Source organism: Panicum virgatum, chromosome 9K (assembly GCF_016808335.1).
Source record: "Panicum virgatum strain AP13 chromosome 9K, P.virgatum_v5, whole genome shotgun sequence".
Lineage (NCBI taxonomy): Eukaryota > Viridiplantae > Streptophyta > Magnoliopsida > Poales > Poaceae > Panicum > Panicum virgatum.
In genome coordinates this window covers 54,450,839-54,469,446 of record NC_053144.1, presented here as the reverse complement: position 1 = coordinate 54,469,446, position 18,608 = coordinate 54,450,839, and the positions used below count along the sequence as shown (strand labels likewise).

Here is an 18,608-nt window from a genome sequence, read left to right as displayed (position 1 = left end):
TTAACATCGAACATGATTCAATAGCGAATGACACAAATGACAATCGTCATCGATCACATAAGGCCATCGTTGTTAGGACGGCGGCCACGACGACCCGTTGCCTGCGGTGCCGGATTTGGAGCAGCTTCTGATGGGCCCGCTCCATCTGTGCGGCCACCATAACTCAATGCCGTACAATACTTGTACGTATGACCCGTCTCATGGCACTTCGAGCAGAGGCGGACATCTCGACCAGCCTCCGATCGATCCATGTTATTTCTAATGCGTTTCTTCTTGCGTCGGCCCACCCCTTGAAACATTTCTGGATCTGGATCCGGAATGTAAGTTGCATTGTGTCCAGGATCAGTTATGAAGTCTCCAAGGATGCGAAACCCATATATCTCGTGCCTCCAAGTCATCCAAATAGTTTCCTTCATGAAGTAATTTGAGACATACATACGAGCCTGTAGTCCACCAGCTTCAAAACAGGCAGCAATGACATGTGTGCACGGCAGGTGCAGCAGCTTTGGCTTATGACATGAGCAAATACAAGCATCAGGACGAAGAACACACTCCTGCACATGCTTCTCACGCCGGCCCCCATTCGGCCTTTGTCCCTACACATCACCTCGTACCGACGTTCCATAGAGCCAACTGGAGTCACCCGATGTAAACAGACCTTTTTGAAAGCTTCCTCCATATGCTCCGTAACCTTGTATCCGTAAACTTTGCGATTATCGACCATATCTTTCTGTGCCACAGCGTAACGGTCCCTGAAGTACTCGCAAGTGCGATACAAGAAGAACTCCACGATCCCAACAAGTGGCAATGATCTTACACCACGCAGCACCCAATTGTATACCTCCGCTAGGTTCGTAGTCATTAAACCGTACCTAGCACCTCTTTCATCAAACAGTAAAGCCCATTTCTCTTTTGGTTCGTGCTCAATCCACTCAGAGAATGTCTTAATTGCCCTTCTCCTTTTGCGCCTGACATTCGGACCGTCCAAGCCCACATCTTCAAGCGAGACCTGGTCGTCGTCCTCTGTATTGACAGATCTCTTCGCTAGCTCCGCCGTTTGCTTTTTTGTTAGCTCATCCAATTTTTTCCATAGGAAGTTGAATTTCCTTTCCTGATTCTGGCTGCATAACTGCTTGAATAGCTTCATAAGGATTTTGTTCTTGAACTGGGTATGAAAGTTTGCACCCATATGCCTCATGCACCACCTACTCTTTAGGTCCGGCCAAAGTGCAGTCCTACTACGCTCAGTAGAACCATTCTGTATGTCATCGATTGCTTGTAATATACCCTTGTGCCGATCATGAATCAAACACACGTTCTCTACATCTTTGACAATCATCTGCTTCACCCTATGCAAAAACCAATACCAAGTATCCCCTGATTCTTTCTCCACAAAGGCAATTGCCAAAGGCAACAATTGTCTGTTACCATCAGCTGCAACAGCTGTGAGGATTGTGCATTTATACCTTCCTGTCAAAAATGTCCCATCTATACAAATGACTGGCCGGCAGTGTGGAAATGCCTCAATGCAAGCGCCCAAGGCCAAGAACGACCGTTGGAGTACCAGCTTTCCAGGCTTCTGGGCACATGGATACGTTTTCAAGTCGTAGTAGCTACCAGGATTTCTAAGACATATAGTGTGCAGCAATGCCGGCATATTGTGATACGAAGCTTCATACGTCCCCCACCTCATCTGCAGTGCTTTCTGTTTCGCTCTGTAAGCTTTGTTGTAGCTAATTTTATATTTAAACTCCTCCTCAACAGCACAAATGATTGACTTAGGTTCATAACTAGGATTGTCCACGATCAAAGGGTACATGTAGTTAGCTATGAAACCTGCACTGAAGTTGTGGTGCTGTGGTTCTAATTGCTCAAGCAGACATGTGTGCTCCACAATTTTTTTGACCTCCCAGAAATCCTGCCACTTGCCCATAGAAGCATACACCCTGAAAGGACATTCGCTTCTCACACAACGCACGTCATATGTTCTCGGACTGCTCTTGACAACTTTGAACTATCTTTGCAAAGAGAGAGTCGACCAACGTTTTATAGCTTCCTTCATGTTGTCACTGTTGGCATACACCGAACCGATGCATACCTCATTTTGCCTGTACTCTCAAGGCATCGCTTCACCTTCATTTACACTTAATTTTGAAAAATCATAACCGGACCAGTTGTGTGGGACATGATAATCTCCGTCATCATCATCATCATCATCATCATCATCATCCGAGGAGTCATCATTCATTGCATTGTGCTGTTCTTCACCCTCCCTCTGAAACTCTTCAACTATCTCTGGAATGTTTTCCCCTTCATCAGCCTGACCAGTTGCTTGACGAGGTTCGTGTGCAGCATGTCTATCATCTTCTAAAATCTCGAGTTCACCACCTTCTTCATGAGATTCATGCATCGTCTCAGTTTCTTCCGATACTATATCTCCCTGGCCTTCATGATCCCCGCCCGCTTCGGTTCTAAAACTAATCTTCTCGAATGCTTGAACAAACAACACAAGCGGTAAGCCTCGGCTACTACTTATATTGACATAGTTCCTCCAGTTTTGCGTCCCTTCAAGCGGCAATAGCTCCCAAAATACTGGTTCCCTTCGACTGACCACTGCCATGACAGAGATCTCATGTTCATCTCGACTAAGGCCGAAAGCTTTAAATAGCCAATTGGATATTGAAATCCAAGTCCTCTCTCTAGCTCGGGGTATTTTTTTGTGATCGAGCTAAACTCTGACAAATCTACCCCATCATGACCATATCTAACTTCTCCTGACCCATAGAACACTTGAAAATACAAATCATCTGACATGCCTGCCAATATTTCCGACAATAATTACTCTTCCTTAGAATTTAATCAACGGTAAAAAATAATTCTGCTATTTTTGCATATATCTTAATTATTTCTCTACAATTTTTATTACTGACAACAATTTCTATTTTTCTGTAATATAATATTAATTAATACTTTTTTATGCGACAAAAATGTCTGTTTGAACTCATTAATATTTTCAATTATATTCATATGTAAACTAATATTTTCAATTACATGTTCTACGATTTTGTATCGTAATAATTTATTTTCGAATCACTAATATTTCTACACATAACAAAATAATTTCTACACATGAAACTATATTCAAATAATTACAGGCTAAAAACTATTTCTACACATAAAACTATATTTAAAAACACTAATATTTCTAATTCTAATCTACCAACTATTATTACTAAAATTAAAATTTAAAATGTACCTGCGAGCGCCATCTCGGTGCGGCGGCCGGGAGAGCGCTACGAGCGCCCCGGCGCGCGTGCGGGAGCCGCGCGAGGGGCGGGCGGGCGGCGGCGCGGGGCAGCGCGCGGGCGGGCGCCGGCGCGGGCGGAGCGGGCGGGCGGCGGCGTGAGCGGAGCGAGCGGGCGGCGGCGCTGGGGGACGGGCGCGCGCGGTTTAATACGCCGGACCTTACCGCCGGTTGAAACGGCGGTAGGTTCGTACCGCCGGATCATCCGGCGGTAGGTTCCACCTACCGCCGTTTCAACCGGCGGTAAGGCTCGGCCCACCACGGCCCACCGCGGAACGATCCTACCGCCGGTTCATCCGGCGGTAACAACCTTCCGCCGGATGAACCGGCGGCTGGGTGACATTTTTGAAAAAAAAAATCTCGACATATATTTTTGATAAATCGAAAAAAAATATAAAAATAAAAAAACTCCGGAAGACAGATAACGGTGATATCTTTAAAGCCCATCGAGGCCCAGTTAGCACCGTGCGGAACTGGGGCTTGTGATTTCGCAAGCCCAACGCGCGGCTGCGAGAGGAGCGCTGTCACTGTCACCATAATCGCGTGCACCTAGCGCAGAGCAGGAGGGCAAAAAGTGCAACGAACAGCGAGCACAAGCGGAGAAGTAGGCTGTACTTAGTTGCATACCGTCAACGCGAGAAGGCTCAATCATGAGCACGGTGCTTTGCTTCGTTTTGATTTCTTTTCATTTTTCTACTCTAATTCTTGTAACATTGTATTCGACATTTTTTTAATTGATTCAACATTTTGAAAAGTCTAACCCTACACTTTAGATAAACTAATCCAACATTTTTAGAATAAATGTTGAGATAGTATACTACATATGTTGAAATGATCCATTCAAAATGTTGAGATAGTATATTGAAATGTTGAAATTTTAAAATAAAAAATAATATAATATATTGGATCTTATTTTATTCCATTAATTCTAAAGAATATTCTGGTTCAAACGGATTCTAAATCAGATTTATAGGTTAAGAGAAAATATCACTTGAAGTTAGGAACGGCTTTATCTTTCCAACTTCATCCCTCCATTCTTGTTACGACACGTGTCTACCTCAGGCTGCCTAACCTGGTTTCATCCTGTATGTTTATTTTAATGTGCACAGATCTCAAACAATGGAAGCTATTTAACAAAATTTGATGAATAGATTTTTCGGGAAATGTGCGCCACCGTTCTCGGGCCGCAGTGGGGCGGTTTTGTATGGGGCGCACCGGCCCGCGGAAGCTTTAGGCCCAACGAACCAGATGTTTTGGGCCCATAAATGAAATCATGATAGACTTTGAAGTAGCTGTCTTTTCACTCTTCAAGTGTAGAACTGCACTTTGTCAGTCAGAAAAAAAGGAGGGGGCAGAATTTTACTCTGATTTATCGAATTTCTCTTATACTCGGTTTTGGTTCCTCAACAACGTACAAATCCGCCACACCATTATCTTGCACAAATGACTCGTTATAAACAATGTAGGTGAAGTCACTTTCAGTCAGTCAGGGACGGACCTAGAGTAAATATTAAATAGAGGCACACCTTAAGAGATAGTAGATATCAAACTTTAAACATATCACTCTTTTCTGCTGACAACTAATAACAATGTTTTCTCTGACACCAAATCATCATTTGCCATCGGCCACAGCCAGACAAACAAAGTGTAGTGAAAATTTGTTGGCTTGGCTCCTTCCGTATCAAAAAATTTTGAACGACACCAAAGTTGCTGCCACAAGAACCTTCTTTGCGGTACAAATGCGCCGTGAGTCGGACTCTGAAATAAACGGCGCATCCACGCTAATTCTGCGTGTTAATTGTGTAGTGAGACGAACATGCCGCAGTTCATCTTGGACTGGAATAGAATACATGGAATGGACGCTATAATGATACTGCGTCATGGATCTTCGCCGCTGACTCGTGTAGGCAGAGATCGACGACGGATGAATCAACAGCAATGATCTGGCGACCGCTGGCTACGGGAGGACGGGGGGAGCGACCCTGCAGGTGTTGTGCGACTGGCAGTGGCAGCACTTGTGTCCCGCGACGCCGGAGAAGACCTGCGTCGTGTCCCAGCAGTCGTAGCACACGACCCATCCCTGCGCAAAGCACGAGCAAAACCATCAGCGTGGTACTAGCAGCTTCGCAGCCGCTTGTAAAGCGTCTCTCTGAAAAAAAATTGGCAGCTGCTTCGACATTTTCAGTATCTGGATCTGGTTACGGATAAATGGTCTGAATTTTGTGCGAGTAAACACTATATTCAGAAGAACAAGAGAGCAGATCAAATGGGGTCCAGAGGTGTTGGGAGATAGAAGGTTGGGTCATGTCAGCGGAGCAGTTAGGCACTGACCTTTCCCATGTAACAGTAACTTGCTTCCATCTGCACAAGAGCGAAGCAAAGCACTTTCAGTATTCAGGCAAAGAGACTTTTCAGATTGCCGTAACTACTGCAACATTTGCCATATGTACTTGCAGTAATCGGCTATGATTCGTTAATCTTTATGCGCTGATACTAGTTTTCTCCATACTCTTTGGTGCAAATTAGAGGGGAAATGTTAAGTTCTACTTCATAGATCAGAAATCACAATCGATTCTTGCCCCTGGTCCATGGAACATGCTGAGAACTTTTTTTTTTTTTGAGCAACTTCACGCTGAGAACTTTGCTGAGAGATCTGCGCACCTCTGCATCCAAGGCCCTCAGGAACTTGTCCATGTCGAAGATAGACGTCGAGCATATGGGACAAGAAAACCTACATCACGGATAGCATTATCTAGCTAGGAAAATCAAGCTCACACGAAAGGGAGAGATGCCAGTAAAGCAGCATGGGTGCTTACTTGTCGTGCTTCAACATCTCGTGGAAGCACTGCAGGTGCATCGTGTGCCCACACCGGAGCACGGACGTCTCCCGCAACGAATCAAACAGGTACTGCCTTGCAAGAACAGTACAGTTTTCACATGGTCAGCAGAGGTTCATTTCAGTTCCAGTGGGACTGAGAGAGCATGGAACAACGGCAGACGGACACACCTCGTAGCAGATGGGGCAGTTGTTCTTCATCGAGTTCTCGATGCAGCAGTGCTTCTCCCGCAGGGTCGTCGAGTAGCAGGATCCTGATGGCAGAAACGCAAGAATCAAGAAACAGGAGGAGACTGGATTCAGAGGATGGGAGATGCAGAAGAATTGCTTACCGCACTTCTGGCAGTGGAAGAAGTTTTCCCTCCCTCCAACTCTGCCGAAATTTTCAGTCAGCTTAGTAACTTTGAAATAGTAAATATTATTTCAAAGATTCCAAGTAAACCACGTTTCTTATCACTTTAAAATGAAATTGGATCAAATTAAAAACAGCTGAACTGAAGTCGTCCGGAATCGTAGTTTACACAGCAATTCAGATCCCTACGTGGAAAGTGGAGACGCACCTGCAGATGCCGCAGTCTTTGCAATGGTAGTGCTCCTTGTCAACCTACGAAACAGCATCATCCCGTCAACAACCAACCAGACGATCAGCCGAAATAATCTACCAATGGTAGCGTCTGAAAAAAAAATCATCTCACATCGTCGTCGAAGAACTTGCACGTCCTGCAGAAGTACTCGCCCATGCAAACTCCGCAGTTGCAGCACACCTGCGCAACCTGAAAAACAGAAAGGGAAAAATAACAAAAAAAAATGAATCTCCTGAATTCATAGAAAAAAAATCCTTGGTTTGCGTTGCGACGCTGACACAATACGGATCCAGTCCAGTCCCACATGCCGATGAGACGCCCAGTGCCATACTAGTAGCCTGAGTTCATGACTGATTTAATTGAAAAAACTAACCTCCTGCTCGGTGTCGCAAACAAGGCAGATGACCTGCAAGGCGAGGAGAAGTCAACCCAAGAAGAAACAGGGCGGCATCGGGAGCAGGAGGATGGAGTAGTGTATGGTAAAGAAGATGCACCGATTGGACGGCGTGCCGGTCGAGCTCGTGCCCGTCTTTCTGCGCCGCCCAATCCGATCCAATCCAATGACGCGGGCCGAGAACAAGAAGCACATGGATGCAAAGCAGAACAGAAAACAGAGCAAGGGACGTCAGCGCGTCAGGCGTCGCTCGTGAATGGAAGCAGATGAGCAGGAGAGGGAGGGGAGGGGAGGAGGAGGACGGCACCGTGGACTCGTTGTGGCAATGGCGGCAGTGGAAGACGTCGCCGCAGCAGGGCGCGCGGATCCGGCACCGCCTCCGGTAGTGCTTGCACCTGCGCGCGCGCGCACAGCGAAAAGATGCCGTCAGGCGAAAGCTCCAGCCTTGCTGGCGTGAAACCCCGAGGAGGAGCACGAACCCGAAGCCCATCCTGGCGAACCCGCGGCGCGCCTCGGCGTCGTGCTCCATGGGGTTGGGGTGGGACGGCGGCGCGGCGCGGAGATCTGGAGCTGAGCAGGTCGGGAGGAGGAGGAGGCTTCCGCTGCCGCGCAGCTGGGGCGTGGTGGTGGCGGAGTATTTTATACTCCCCCACAGCTAGCGGTAGACTGCCTGAAAACGGCAAGGAACTGGAATGGGAGCCGCGGATTGGGTCGCCGCCGTCAAAACGGCAGCGAGTGATTCGGTGGCCGTAAAAGGAAAGCCTCCTCCTCCGCTCCTCTTCTGGGGGCGAGCTGGGCACTGTGCTGCTGCTGCTGCTCCCAGTATCTTCGCTTCTGGGGCTCTTGTTCTGGTTGGCCGCCCGGCAAGAAGCCTTTAATGCCATGCTTGCACGACTACTGCCTGCACTGGTCGGTCTCTCGCGCAGGGGGCGGACAGAGGGCGTCAGAGAGCTAGTAGGTCGCCGGCCAGGCCCAGAGAATCAATCTAGAACTGTCCCCATTTCCTTACATTTCCTTTGTTTATCTTATCAAGATCCGTTCCTCAACCATTCAGGCAGGCGCCTTCCAATTTCTTCCCGTTTTGGGAGGGGGAGGCGTGCCGGCGAATCAAAGCACCCGCAGACTCTCCTGGCCCTGCTGCTACGGCGATTCCCTGCTTCAGCTCGGCAACTTTACATTGCGTTACGAACCAATCCAACAGGCCATGTTGTTCCCAAAAAAAAAATTCCAACAGGCCATGCCAGAAAAAGAAAAATACAGGGATGCCTCCTGAAAGCCCCGGTCGGTCTACGATCTCCGTGCTTATCCGCGCGCGTTACCTGACCAAACACCAATCATTCGCGGCGGCCAGATCTCACAAATCTAGATTCTAAGCCGACGGTTAGTCCACCCCAATCCGAACCGAACTGACGCGAGTTTTTTTTTCCTCCTGGCTAGGCTAGCACCCGGTGGTCGTCTCTCGGTGGATCGGGACCGAGTTGCAAGTGATCAGGTGGCGAGCGGGATGGACTACTTGTTAAGGATTTTTTTCCCAAGTATATAATAAACTGCTAGTAGTATAAATTATTCGCGAGGATAAGGAGTGTGCATGTTGCTTCAGGGCCCCGGCTCGGCTGGCGTGGCGTGGGGGCATTCATCGACTTCACTTGATGCTTCTTCCCTACCTGCACGGCCGCTGCCGCCCCTCCTGCTACCCGTGCGCAGGATTTCTGTCGCATTCCAGAGTCATGTATACCCCGTTTCTACCATAGTCATGTTAAAAAAGAATGCTGCCCAAACGTAAACTTGGCACTGGAAAGTGAAAATTGAGCTCTGTTGTTGATGGGTGGATTAGATTGAGCTGTGTTGGAAAATTGAGCTCGAGCTTCTAGCTAGGAGCCAATAGCCAATTCGAGATCTTGGAATTGGGGGCAAATGGCTCCAGCAAGGCGGGTTCGGTATGGGTACTTTTTGTTAGGTCACGTTGCCTGTGATTTCTTGACCTGTTCGTCATTCGTGAGCCCAGCAGCCTGCACGGGTCGTCGTATTATCTTTCTCCCTTGCTGTTACACAAGTTTTGCTATTTTTGTTTTAATGCAAGATTTTAACCATTCATATAATAAGCATGCTTGTTTCGTACAAAAGCCGTTTAAGGCTATCCGCAGCGGGCACTGTAAGCCGCGCGTTACCCGGTTTTGCGTTTCCATTTAGCGCGAAAACAGCCGCAGCGGCACTATGTAAACACCGCGCTACCATACAGAGCGGCGGTTCTCGCTCCAAATATGGAGCGATAGCGTTCGTTCGCTACCGCCTGCGCCGGCCCCACCTCGCCTCCGCTCGCTGCGGCGCGCGCCATCTGCAACCACTGCGCCGCAGCTCGGAACCGGAGGAGGAGAAGCACCGCACCGCTGCCGCTGCCGCTGCCGCCGCATGCGCGTGGAGGGGGAAGGGGACCCGCCTCGCCATGGCGGCCGCTCGCCGCACCGCCCCATCCCATGGCCACGCTCCGCACGCACTTGCCGGCGAAGCTCCAGGCCCTGAGCTGCCCTGTGCCGGTCCGCACAGGGGAGGAAGGACGGCCGAGGCCGCCTCGCTGCGGAGCTCCCCCGCGCCTACTCACTGCTCCGGTTGCCCGCCGTGGCGGCAGCTTGGCCGCGCCCTCTCGCCGCCCGCACCGCGCAGCACGGGAGCTCGGGAACAGGGGCCGCGCCGAGTCCGCGTCGAGCTCGGCCGCCGGCGTCCATGGCGAGCCGTGCGGGCGTGGGCGCGCGCCGCCGAGCAGGGAGGGCGAACGCCCGCCGCCATGGCCCCACGGCGAAGCTCGGCCGCGCGCTAATGGAGCAGGGGAGGGGGGCGCCGGCCGAGCTCGCGGCGGAGGGAGAAGAAAGGGAGGGGTGCCGGAGCGCCGAGGGGGATGAGAGCACCGGAGTGCGGGCCGCGGCGGCGCCAGAGCATAGAGGAAGGGAGCCCGCGCCGAATCCGACCGCCGGAGCTCGAGGGAGGAGGGCGCGGGCCGCCGCCGCCGCACGGCGAGGTAGCAGGGAGGAGAGTGAGGGCGGAGAGTGAGGGGCGGTGGCGGAGAGGAAGGGCGGAGAAGGAGGGGCGGTGGCGGTGGCGGTGGCGGAGAGGGAGGGAAGGGGGCGGAAGGCCGGCGGGGAGAAGAGATGGGGAGGAGAGAAAAAAGGGGAGGGAGTGGAAAAATTTAAATGTGGGTCCCATGGCGTGGTGGTTGATATAGAGATTGGATGGGTGCGGAAGACGAGGTATAGAGCAAAGAATCTTGATGACCAAGACAAAATATTCTGTTTAGAGAGTGAATTTAGAGAACGACGAGTGCGGAAAACCTAAGGTTCTTAGTTTCGATCAGTAACTTGGAAAATGCAAATTTATGCGCATTTCGGGACGATGATCTGGGCACTCCCGTGCACGTCTGCGACTTGTTGCGACCATGCCAACCAACTAATCGAAGGTGCTCGTCGACGCATGTGCCCTTGTGCATATCATCTCGTAGTCATCCTCTTAATTTATGGCAATTTGAGGAAAAAAAAAGTGAACAAAGACGAGAAAAGTTGCGGCGAGCTTTAGGAAGAAAACATCTTTCCCAATTTATTTGTTCAATTCTGAACAAAAAAAAAGGACGAAAGAGATTTAGCGTCTTAGTAGAGTTTAAGCACAAGCCTACCCAAGCTTTAAAGCAACACCTCCCTAAACGTTCAAAACAAAATAACGAAAAAAAAACATATGTAACGTCTATCACCGTACAAAATAAAAAGATAAAACCCAAGGAAAAATCGAGTAACAAGGCCGTAGGATAATCTGTAGGTTTTCCACCATGGGTCAGGGATCAGATAATAACCATCATAGTTTCCCACAAACAAAAAGGGTCAATCGTCAGTGTCATTTTCATTTAAAAAAAAGTTTTACATGTGTCGCTCATTACAGACAAGATGGGCCGACAAACGTGAGGTCCAGTGCGTGAAAGGATAATCCTTCATGCGGTTCTCCAGACCTTGTAGAATGCGCAAGCAAGCCGACACCAAACTGTTCCAGTGTTCCGAAAACTTCTGATGCAGAATAGTACAAATTCCGGGCCACCTCAAAGACAAACCACTTTATATGCACCGCGCCACCTTCTGATACAAATCTTGTGGCCAATTCCAGCTCATGTTGTTTGCTACTATGTTTGCAATCTGCAAAATAGAAATGGAAATGCATTAAAAAGTGAGTATTGCATTTATGTATAGCTAGATGACATTTTTGACGTCAAGTGCATCAGCAGAAGAAAAATTTTAAATATGCATAGTTTACACTTTTTTAAGAGTAAAATAGTTTACACGACAAATGAACAATGCTAAAGAAAACATACGATACTGATATACCCCTCGATTTTAGCTTAAGACAATCTGAACTAGTTTCCATTTTCCAAACAAGAATATCATTCCTTGTTTTCAAAGGAAAAAAAAAGTATCTATAACAATAGTAGGCATTGAGCAGTGCCATGCCAAGAATAAATTTTGGCAAATGCCTCTTTCTGGCTGCTGGTGGTGGGGAGAATGTGTGTTTGCCATCAAGGGGATACTAGGTACGTCGCTATGAACTAAGCAGGTATAAAAAAAAGACATGAAAAGGTTCACCTACTTCACAAAGTTCAATGCCACATTTTCCAATGCTAGTAGGAGTGCGCTTACATGTTTGTGACCCTAGTCTGCTGACAAACGAATGGAACACAAGAAATACCTTGGACTTGACAGCACGCAAGGTCCCATCAGTGTCCCTAACATTGTCAATGCAATTCAGAGCAACCTTCAGGAGATCTGGTATGCAAGCTTGAACATAGGGTGATAAATTCCTGAAAATATCAACAATCACATTTGGAGACTGAGGGTCCAAATGAAGGAACGGGAGCCTGATGGTTTCTCTCAAAGCATCTACAGTCTGCCCAGCTCGAGCTAGCCTATAAATATGGAGAATGGCTTCAAGCTGTCTCAGTACAGTTTGTTGCTCAGAAATGAGATCCTTGTCTTGAATGCTGCAAGCAAATTTCCACAAGGCAAACAATTAAAACAAATTGGAACAGGACAAGAACCGGCACTCCACCTGTGCTAGGGTAAGAGAGGGAAATAACCTGGCTTCAGAAGAATATCTGGCTGTCTCCAGAATCTCATTGCCAGAATGGATTAGGGCTGTAGCCTGACTCTCACCATCTAACCTATTGTGTGCCATGGCACAGACAGCATCAGACAGGCACTTGTTTATTATCTGAAGTGCCATGGCAAAAGATCCTACCCTTTTATGAATTTCCACTGCCTGTCATGCGAACGTGACAAAATTGAATTAATGCAGATCAGTACAACACAAAAATTTCCACTGAATTAATGCCCCGTCGTGTTAGGTTGTATCAATTTCCACATGTGGCAAAAAAACACAATAAGATATAGATAGTAATCAAAAGTGGAGTGCAGAAAATGCACACATCATATTCGATCAGCTAAGCATAATTTAGTTGTGTAGCTCTATAATACTTTAGCAGCATGACAGTGCATGCATGCAAGAAACTAAACAAATACATGACTGTAAACACATAATTCATTCAAAGTTGATTGGCCATGTCTCTGCATGGCAGCATTGAAGCAAAATTAATTAGGATTATACACAAGCCATTCTATAGCAGGGAAATGGTGGGACTGATGGGTGATGAGTAGCTAGGATAAATCAGATGGTGTTCTGTAAGAAACCGAGGCTCAGTTTGGATTCACGTGTGATGATTTGGAATGTGGTCTGTAACAAGGATCTTTAATAACTAGATAGATTTACTTCCAAGGCTCAAAAAAAAAGATGCTTTCAACGACCTGTTCCATGATTAAACATTAGCAGAAAAATTTATGCGCTTTTGAAAAGCTGCTACTATTCCAAACAAAGGTTGGATCTTTCAATCAATACTAAGCAGGCAGACAAAAGATTTCAGAAGAAATATAATCTTATCATGAATATATAGCACTAATCTACAGAGAAATAAAGATGAATCAATTCTGCTGCCTTCTGCATATTGTTATTTTTAAAGTGAGCACACAAAATTAAGTTGAAAGTACAAGAAAAATAAAAACACTCGAGTTCCAAAAACAGTTTTACTTACTTTGTCATAGAGCCCTGCCTCTTGACATCGATGGGCTGCTTCAAGTAAAAATTGCTGCCTGCTTCTCCAATCCACCATATACTTTTTTAGTTCCCCTTCTTCCCCCATTCCACTTGGACCTAGCAGAAGTTGTATACCACCATCCCTTAGTAATATCTCCGTCAGGAGTTGCTTCAACATCAAACTTCGGTGTCGCAGCTGATCAGCATTCCCTTCACCAATCCATGATACCTCTCCTCCACCCATCGCAGCAGCGGCTTGCGCATAATACTCTAAGGCTAAATCAATATTGCCATTACGCAAGTACATAGAGCCATACTGCCGTATTATGCTGGCAGCCTCTGCGCAAGCATCCATAACACCTATCTTCTGGCCTGATCCAACACCATCAGGGAGAACACCATGATCAGCTAAAGCAATTGAAATATGCACAGCATCAACATGGTACCCCTCCTCTCCAACTTCTTTGGACAGATAAAGAATTGCTGGAAGTAATTGGATGCTTAAGAACAGAACATAGGGGTAGATTAAGGGATCTTTTCCACTCTTCGTATAATATGATTGCTCAAATTTGTTCAAGTAACTTTGCAGATCATCCAGTGTATAAGGCACTAAGCCTTCATTCAAAACATTAGAAGAAGATGCATTGTATTCCCGCAGAGCTGACAACTTAAACCACAAGAAATCCTCTATAGTGTTAAAAAGTGTTGGCAGATCTTTTAGCAGTCTTTCAATTTGCTGTCGACAACCACAAATTATGGCATACAGTAGCAACTTCTTTCTATCAAAACCAGGACGTCCTGGTCGATCTCCCATTCTTAGCATTTTATCACATTCCTCAGAAGCAGCCAGAGCAGTCTCTTGCAATACAGCACCATTAGTAGAAATCCAGTCTGCAAGCTGTGGAAGAATATATTTATCGGTAAGTCCCCTATCACGAATTCATGATTGTAGAAATCTTACCAGTGGGGCAAAGTTGTGGGCAGCACGAGATGATAGTGCAACTTGTCTTGCTTCATCATAATATCCGGTTCTCAAGCAGAAATAAATCTGCAAAGATGGCGAAAGTACAGGTTCAAATCAAACATACGTGCACGGTAGTTCAAAAGTTCTACCAAAATTGAACAGTGAATTACATGGATTTTTCAATTGAAGGATTAATTCAACAAACAAAGCTAACAGACCCAAGCACAAGCCATTTTTTCTAGCAGCAGTCCTCTAAATTGAGCCTACATGGTAGAATGTAAGACATTACGTAAGGAACCAGATGCACCTTATACTATAAACAAGAATTCACACTTAGATGAAGAATGCAGTAATTCTAGAAATAACCCATTGACTATCGCTGTCGTTTCACATTAAGCTGCAGTTGCAGCTAAAATAATAACCTATTTAATTGTGGGATTCAACAAGCCATTAAATGATGGGAATATTGATGTTAACTACAAAGTTCTTCTTCTTTCAATTTTATAGTGTGCAAACAAAATAAAACCTGCTGCCAGGTTGTATCCACTGGAGGCTGTCTGCGTAGGTCAGTTGCGTCAAAATCTAGCACACCTTGATCCCGCAGCCGTACCTGCCAAGTCATATGAACAAAAAATGCATTGGAGACTTGGAGTGCAAATATTAGCACCAAACCAACTGCAATAGTACAGAATAACATTAAACTTGGAACCAACCCGCATGAATGCCCGAATCTTCTGAAGATTGCCAACAGATCCACCAAGAGCAGCCTAAAACAACAAATCAGAGCATGATTGATTATCAGGAAATGCAACAGGACTACAGGAGAAGCATTTACATGAATTGAGAACAGAAAAAAAAATCCAAAAATGGAAAACAGAACATCATATGGTAAAATGTAAATTATTATAACTAATTGTGGTGGATACTTCATGGTTTAGATGTTGAAAGGTGAACAAATAAAGTTTGAAGCGACTCACGATACCAGTAAGGCAACAAGAGGGTGAATTGTGTCTTAACTTCTGAGCACATATACCAACCAAGTGATATGCTCATGATCTCAGAACATATCACTAATAATGAAGTAAAGAAAATGCCAGAAATTGCAATATCACAAGCTGAATAGGTCATGCCAGGATCCGGAAATTATAACTAAACACCTAGTAAAAAATGTCCCATGGATATGCACTGTGTGCGTGCGTGCACGCGCCAAATTTAGTTTTGTATAGAAAATCAACAGTAAAGCAGGATACCACAATAGTGTGAGCAAGCAGAATAACTGCCATCATCACTTACATATATGCACCAAAATCATCACTACAAACCTTACATAACTGCATTTGAACAGCAAACTCAAATTCCATAAGAAAACAAACTTGTGAAGAAAGTAATCGGCTAAAGAAAAAGAGAAATCAGAAATACTTACGAGAGCTGGATGGCTGTTGATGGTCTCAAGTATGTACTTTTCATGACCCCACTCGAGATGGCGTCTTGCACCTATCACTAGTGATATTTTTCTTGAAACATTTCGATGAGTCAACCCTTCCCCAACTAATGCCTGAATTAGATAAACAACAAAAATTAAGTAACAGTTTTTAAGGAACAAATGCCACATGGTGAAGTTGCCCATGCACAGTATTGTTCATCTTCCAATAATGTACTGAAATGTAAGTGGAGATGAACAAAAATGATTTAAATTTATGAAGTAAACATTATTACCTGAATTAGATGCCACATTTTCTGCATCGTCACTGATTTTGTGCCAACAGCATCAACAGATAATGACTCATAAGCAGCCTTGAAAGCCGTAGCAGGCTAAGCAAAAATACAACATTAATAAGCAGAAGTGGAACTAAGATGGTTCATCACAAGGTATTTTTTATGGTCTGATGATAACATCAAGGGAAAATTCGATTCATGCCACCACAACTCCGTGAATTTGGGTTTCATGTTGAAAATCATGCCACTCAATGGCATGGATTTCAACATGAAATCCAACTTCAAGAAATTGTAGTGGCATGGATCCAACTAACCCTAACATCAAAGGGAAGAACTTGAGCTATTTAATCAAACTTTAATAAATTGGAGAATAAATTGCAGATGGTATGATATTTCTAATCTAGAAGAAACTCCTTATGGGTTATGGCTGATAACATGTTGAATCTTGAGTTCTTGACATAGATGTAAAGGGGCTTACATTAAAAGGTAGACTGCGTCCTCTAGCATCATTGAGGTCCCTCACAACCCCAGCATAAACTGAAGATTTATTTTCAATAATAGTCTTGTTAGGTATAGGCATGATCCCTGCAGAAGGCAGGCCTGATGAAACCTGAGGACTCGAAGTTGATGGTGGCATCAAAGCAGGGCGAGCCAATCCACTGGCTGAGATATTAATGTTTCTCTTGGGTAATGTAGAAAACAGGTTTAGACTCTGCAAGAAGTCCCTCTTCTCTTTCTGCCAGTCATCCTACAGCAGACATATGATAAATTTACAAAAATCAGGGGCACCAAGAAGCAGTCTAAAGTTAAATGATCAATGAGCAATGAAAAAAAAATGACAAAATGTTAACTCCCTGAATGGTGAAACAGAACCATTATTAACAAGAAATCAGGTCACAGAACTATTATAACCAAGGCTATTGCCAGAAAGGTACAATAAAAGCTGTCCAAACACAAATAAAATTCAGATCATCAAGAAACTTGAACAACTAATGAAACGTACACCAATGCTGACCCAGGAAAGTGTCATCTAGAAGGCATTTGCTGCAGCTACTAGCCCTGATCAAATACAAATAGAACTCAAGAGAAGGAAGAAGCAAACCAACCTCAAGAACTTGCATCATGTAGTTGTTGAAACTCTTTAAGTTGTCCTTTTGAGCTTCTTGGATGGATGAAACTATAGCAACTTCATGAAGCTGAAAACATATATTGTGTTTATACTCCATGTAACTCAGGTGACTGTAAACTAAGAGGAACATTTAAGTGCTCACCTGCTGCAGGTATTCCTCAACAGAGGTTGCTTCAGATGGGAAAACATCCTCAAAGGTTGTCTGCAAACATAATGTTTAGACAACAAATTTACAAGCATTAGCAATCCAGCAAATGATATTCAACAGCCACAGAAGCACATATAGAAACATCACTGAGAAAGGTACTAAGGTTTTCTTCTGATCAATTAGGCATCCTCTTAAACCACCTCAAGGTGTCAAAAAAAAAACAAATCAACATCTCGATTTTTTGAATCGCTACGATTAAACTTGACATATCAGTGTATAATACAGGGCCTTAAATGCACTGTTCCCAGCTCACTCGACACGCTCATCCATTACCTTGAGTTCGAATGACTTGAGGTCCCTGGCAAGCTGCTCTGCATTGATACCCTCGCGAGCCAGCAACCTGCAGAAGTACAGGCGAAACCCTAAGTCCCCAAAAATAATTTCAGAAGCTGCAGTTGCAATCAGACGAAACAGAGACCGCACACGGAAGCTCCCAAAGCTAATCAAGTGGGCTCCAGAGATCTATGTACCTGGTGGCGGAAAGCGACTGAGACGGCGCCTCGGCGCGGATGGTCTTGGCCTTGAGCTTGGTGGAGAGCGCCTCGAGCTGGTCCAGGTTCCTCTGCGCGAGCCGGAAACGAACCCGTCAGGGGCGGAGGCAAACACGTGTAACCTGCGTCGGCGGCGAGCGAGGGAGAAGAAGCGGCGCGGGAGGAAACGGAGCACATCGTCGGGGCGCGCACCTGAAGGGGAGGGAAGTGCGGGGTGGGCGCGGCCTGCTCGAGGAGCTTGGTGGAGGAGTGGAGGAGCCCCGTCCACCCGCCCATCTCCGTGTCACCCCCGCCTCCGCCGCCGCTACTGCCGACACCGGCCATCGCCGCCGGGGGAGGAGGGTTTCGCTCGTGGTTTCGGGGGCGGAGGCTTCCGGCGCGGCGCTGGAGCTTGTGGGGTTTTTCGAGTGCGGAGGAGGGGAGAAGCGGTGGAGCGTTCTGTGAAATGGCTCCTGGGCTGGGCTCACGCGTCTCGTCTTTTTTTGCTTTTTGCGACTGCTGGGTAAAATGAAGGGAGAGAGGGAGATGGATTGTTGGGCTTGACGTAAAGCCCATTTTAGGCCAGTCGTATGAAGCGAGCAATGGCAAGCTCGTTTTATAAATTTAAAAAAGGGAAAAAAATACAGGCGCAAAATTTGCATTTTTCAATTAGTCTCGGTGCTTTGGTTAGAGAGAATGTGATGAAGTCTCGGATATTCATAGTAGCTGCGTTTGGCTGTAATTTGGAGGACTTGTATTTATATTTACGAGTTGGTAGCCAAGATTTGACTGAGCTCATGACCCTTAAGTTAAGGAATTTACTATTTCTTTTTTTTTCCAAAAAGTCCTTACATGAGTTATGAGAATAACTGTATAAAACTCGAGGTAT

The 18,608-nt window shown here is 46.0% G+C and overlaps 2 protein-coding genes across 3 annotated transcripts; both read right to left on the bottom strand.

The window, feature by feature from the left end:
- Window positions 1-4,839: 4,839 nt before the first annotated feature.
- On the bottom strand, window positions 4,840-8,069 carry LOC120652365 (E3 ubiquitin-protein ligase SRFP1-like). Of its 2 annotated transcripts, XM_039930162.1 has the most exons (12): window positions 7,598-8,046; window positions 7,426-7,513; window positions 7,219-7,257; window positions 7,098-7,130; window positions 6,836-6,913; window positions 6,701-6,744; window positions 6,473-6,513; window positions 6,312-6,394; window positions 6,121-6,212; window positions 5,966-6,035; window positions 5,636-5,665; window positions 4,849-5,384 (listed from the first exon to the last, which is right to left on the bottom strand). In XM_039930162.1, exons 1-12 carry the CDS (start codon window positions 7,645-7,647, stop codon window positions 5,262-5,264), a joined length of 771 nt encoding a protein of 256 aa, XP_039786096.1. In that variant the 5' UTR covers window positions 7,648-8,046; the 3' UTR covers window positions 4,849-5,261. The 2 variants fall into 2 exon arrangements, with proteins under 2 accessions (XP_039786095.1, XP_039786096.1); XM_039930161.1 differs by having other exon boundaries at window positions 4,840-5,384; window positions 7,219-7,513; window positions 7,598-8,069.
- Window positions 8,070-10,909: 2,840 nt separating this feature from the next.
- Window positions 10,910-18,261, bottom strand: LOC120652364 (nuclear pore complex protein NUP93A-like). The gene is made up of 15 exons (XM_039930160.1): window positions 17,933-18,261; window positions 17,720-17,811; window positions 17,523-17,589; window positions 17,184-17,243; window positions 17,019-17,108; window positions 16,391-16,660; window positions 15,913-16,008; window positions 15,620-15,751; window positions 14,910-14,963; window positions 14,723-14,806; window positions 14,194-14,280; window positions 13,231-14,130; window positions 12,223-12,404; window positions 11,835-12,126; window positions 10,910-11,287 (listed from the first exon to the last, which is right to left on the bottom strand). The coding sequence occupies exons 1-15, from the start codon at window positions 18,062-18,064 to the stop codon at window positions 11,210-11,212; spliced, it is 2,616 nt and encodes an 871-aa protein (XP_039786094.1). The 5' UTR covers window positions 18,065-18,261; the 3' UTR covers window positions 10,910-11,209.
- Window positions 18,262-18,608: the final 347 nt, after the last annotated feature.

What these genes read in the sequence shown, in the direction of transcription:
- LOC120652364 (XM_039930160.1), bottom strand. Translation starts at nt 18,064, where the DNA reads ATGGCCGGTGTCGGCAGTAGCGGCGGCGGAGGCGGGGGTGACACGGAG. An exon ending in ACATGATGCAAGTTCTTGAG is followed by an intron (nt 16,661 to 17,018) that starts GTTGGTTTGCTT and finishes TGTCTGCTGTAG; the next exon opens with GATGACTGGCAGAAAGAGAA. An exon ending in TGCGTGCTGTCAAGTCCAAG is followed by an intron (nt 11,288 to 11,834) that starts GTATTTCTTGTG and finishes TCTATTTTGCAG; the next exon opens with ATTGCAAACATAGTAGCAAA.
- LOC120652365 (XM_039930161.1), bottom strand. Translation starts at nt 7,647, where the DNA reads ATGGAGCACGACGCCGAGGCGCGCCGCGGGTTCGCCAGGATGGGCTTC. An exon ending in CTTCCACTGCCAGAAGTGCG is followed by an intron (nt 6,395 to 6,472) that starts GTAAGCAATTCT and finishes TTCTGCCATCAG; the next exon opens with GATCCTGCTACTCGACGACC. An exon ending in ACTGCCCCATCTGCTACGAG is followed by an intron (nt 6,213 to 6,311) that starts GTGTGTCCGTCT and finishes CTTGCAAGGCAG; the next exon opens with TACCTGTTTGATTCGTTGCG.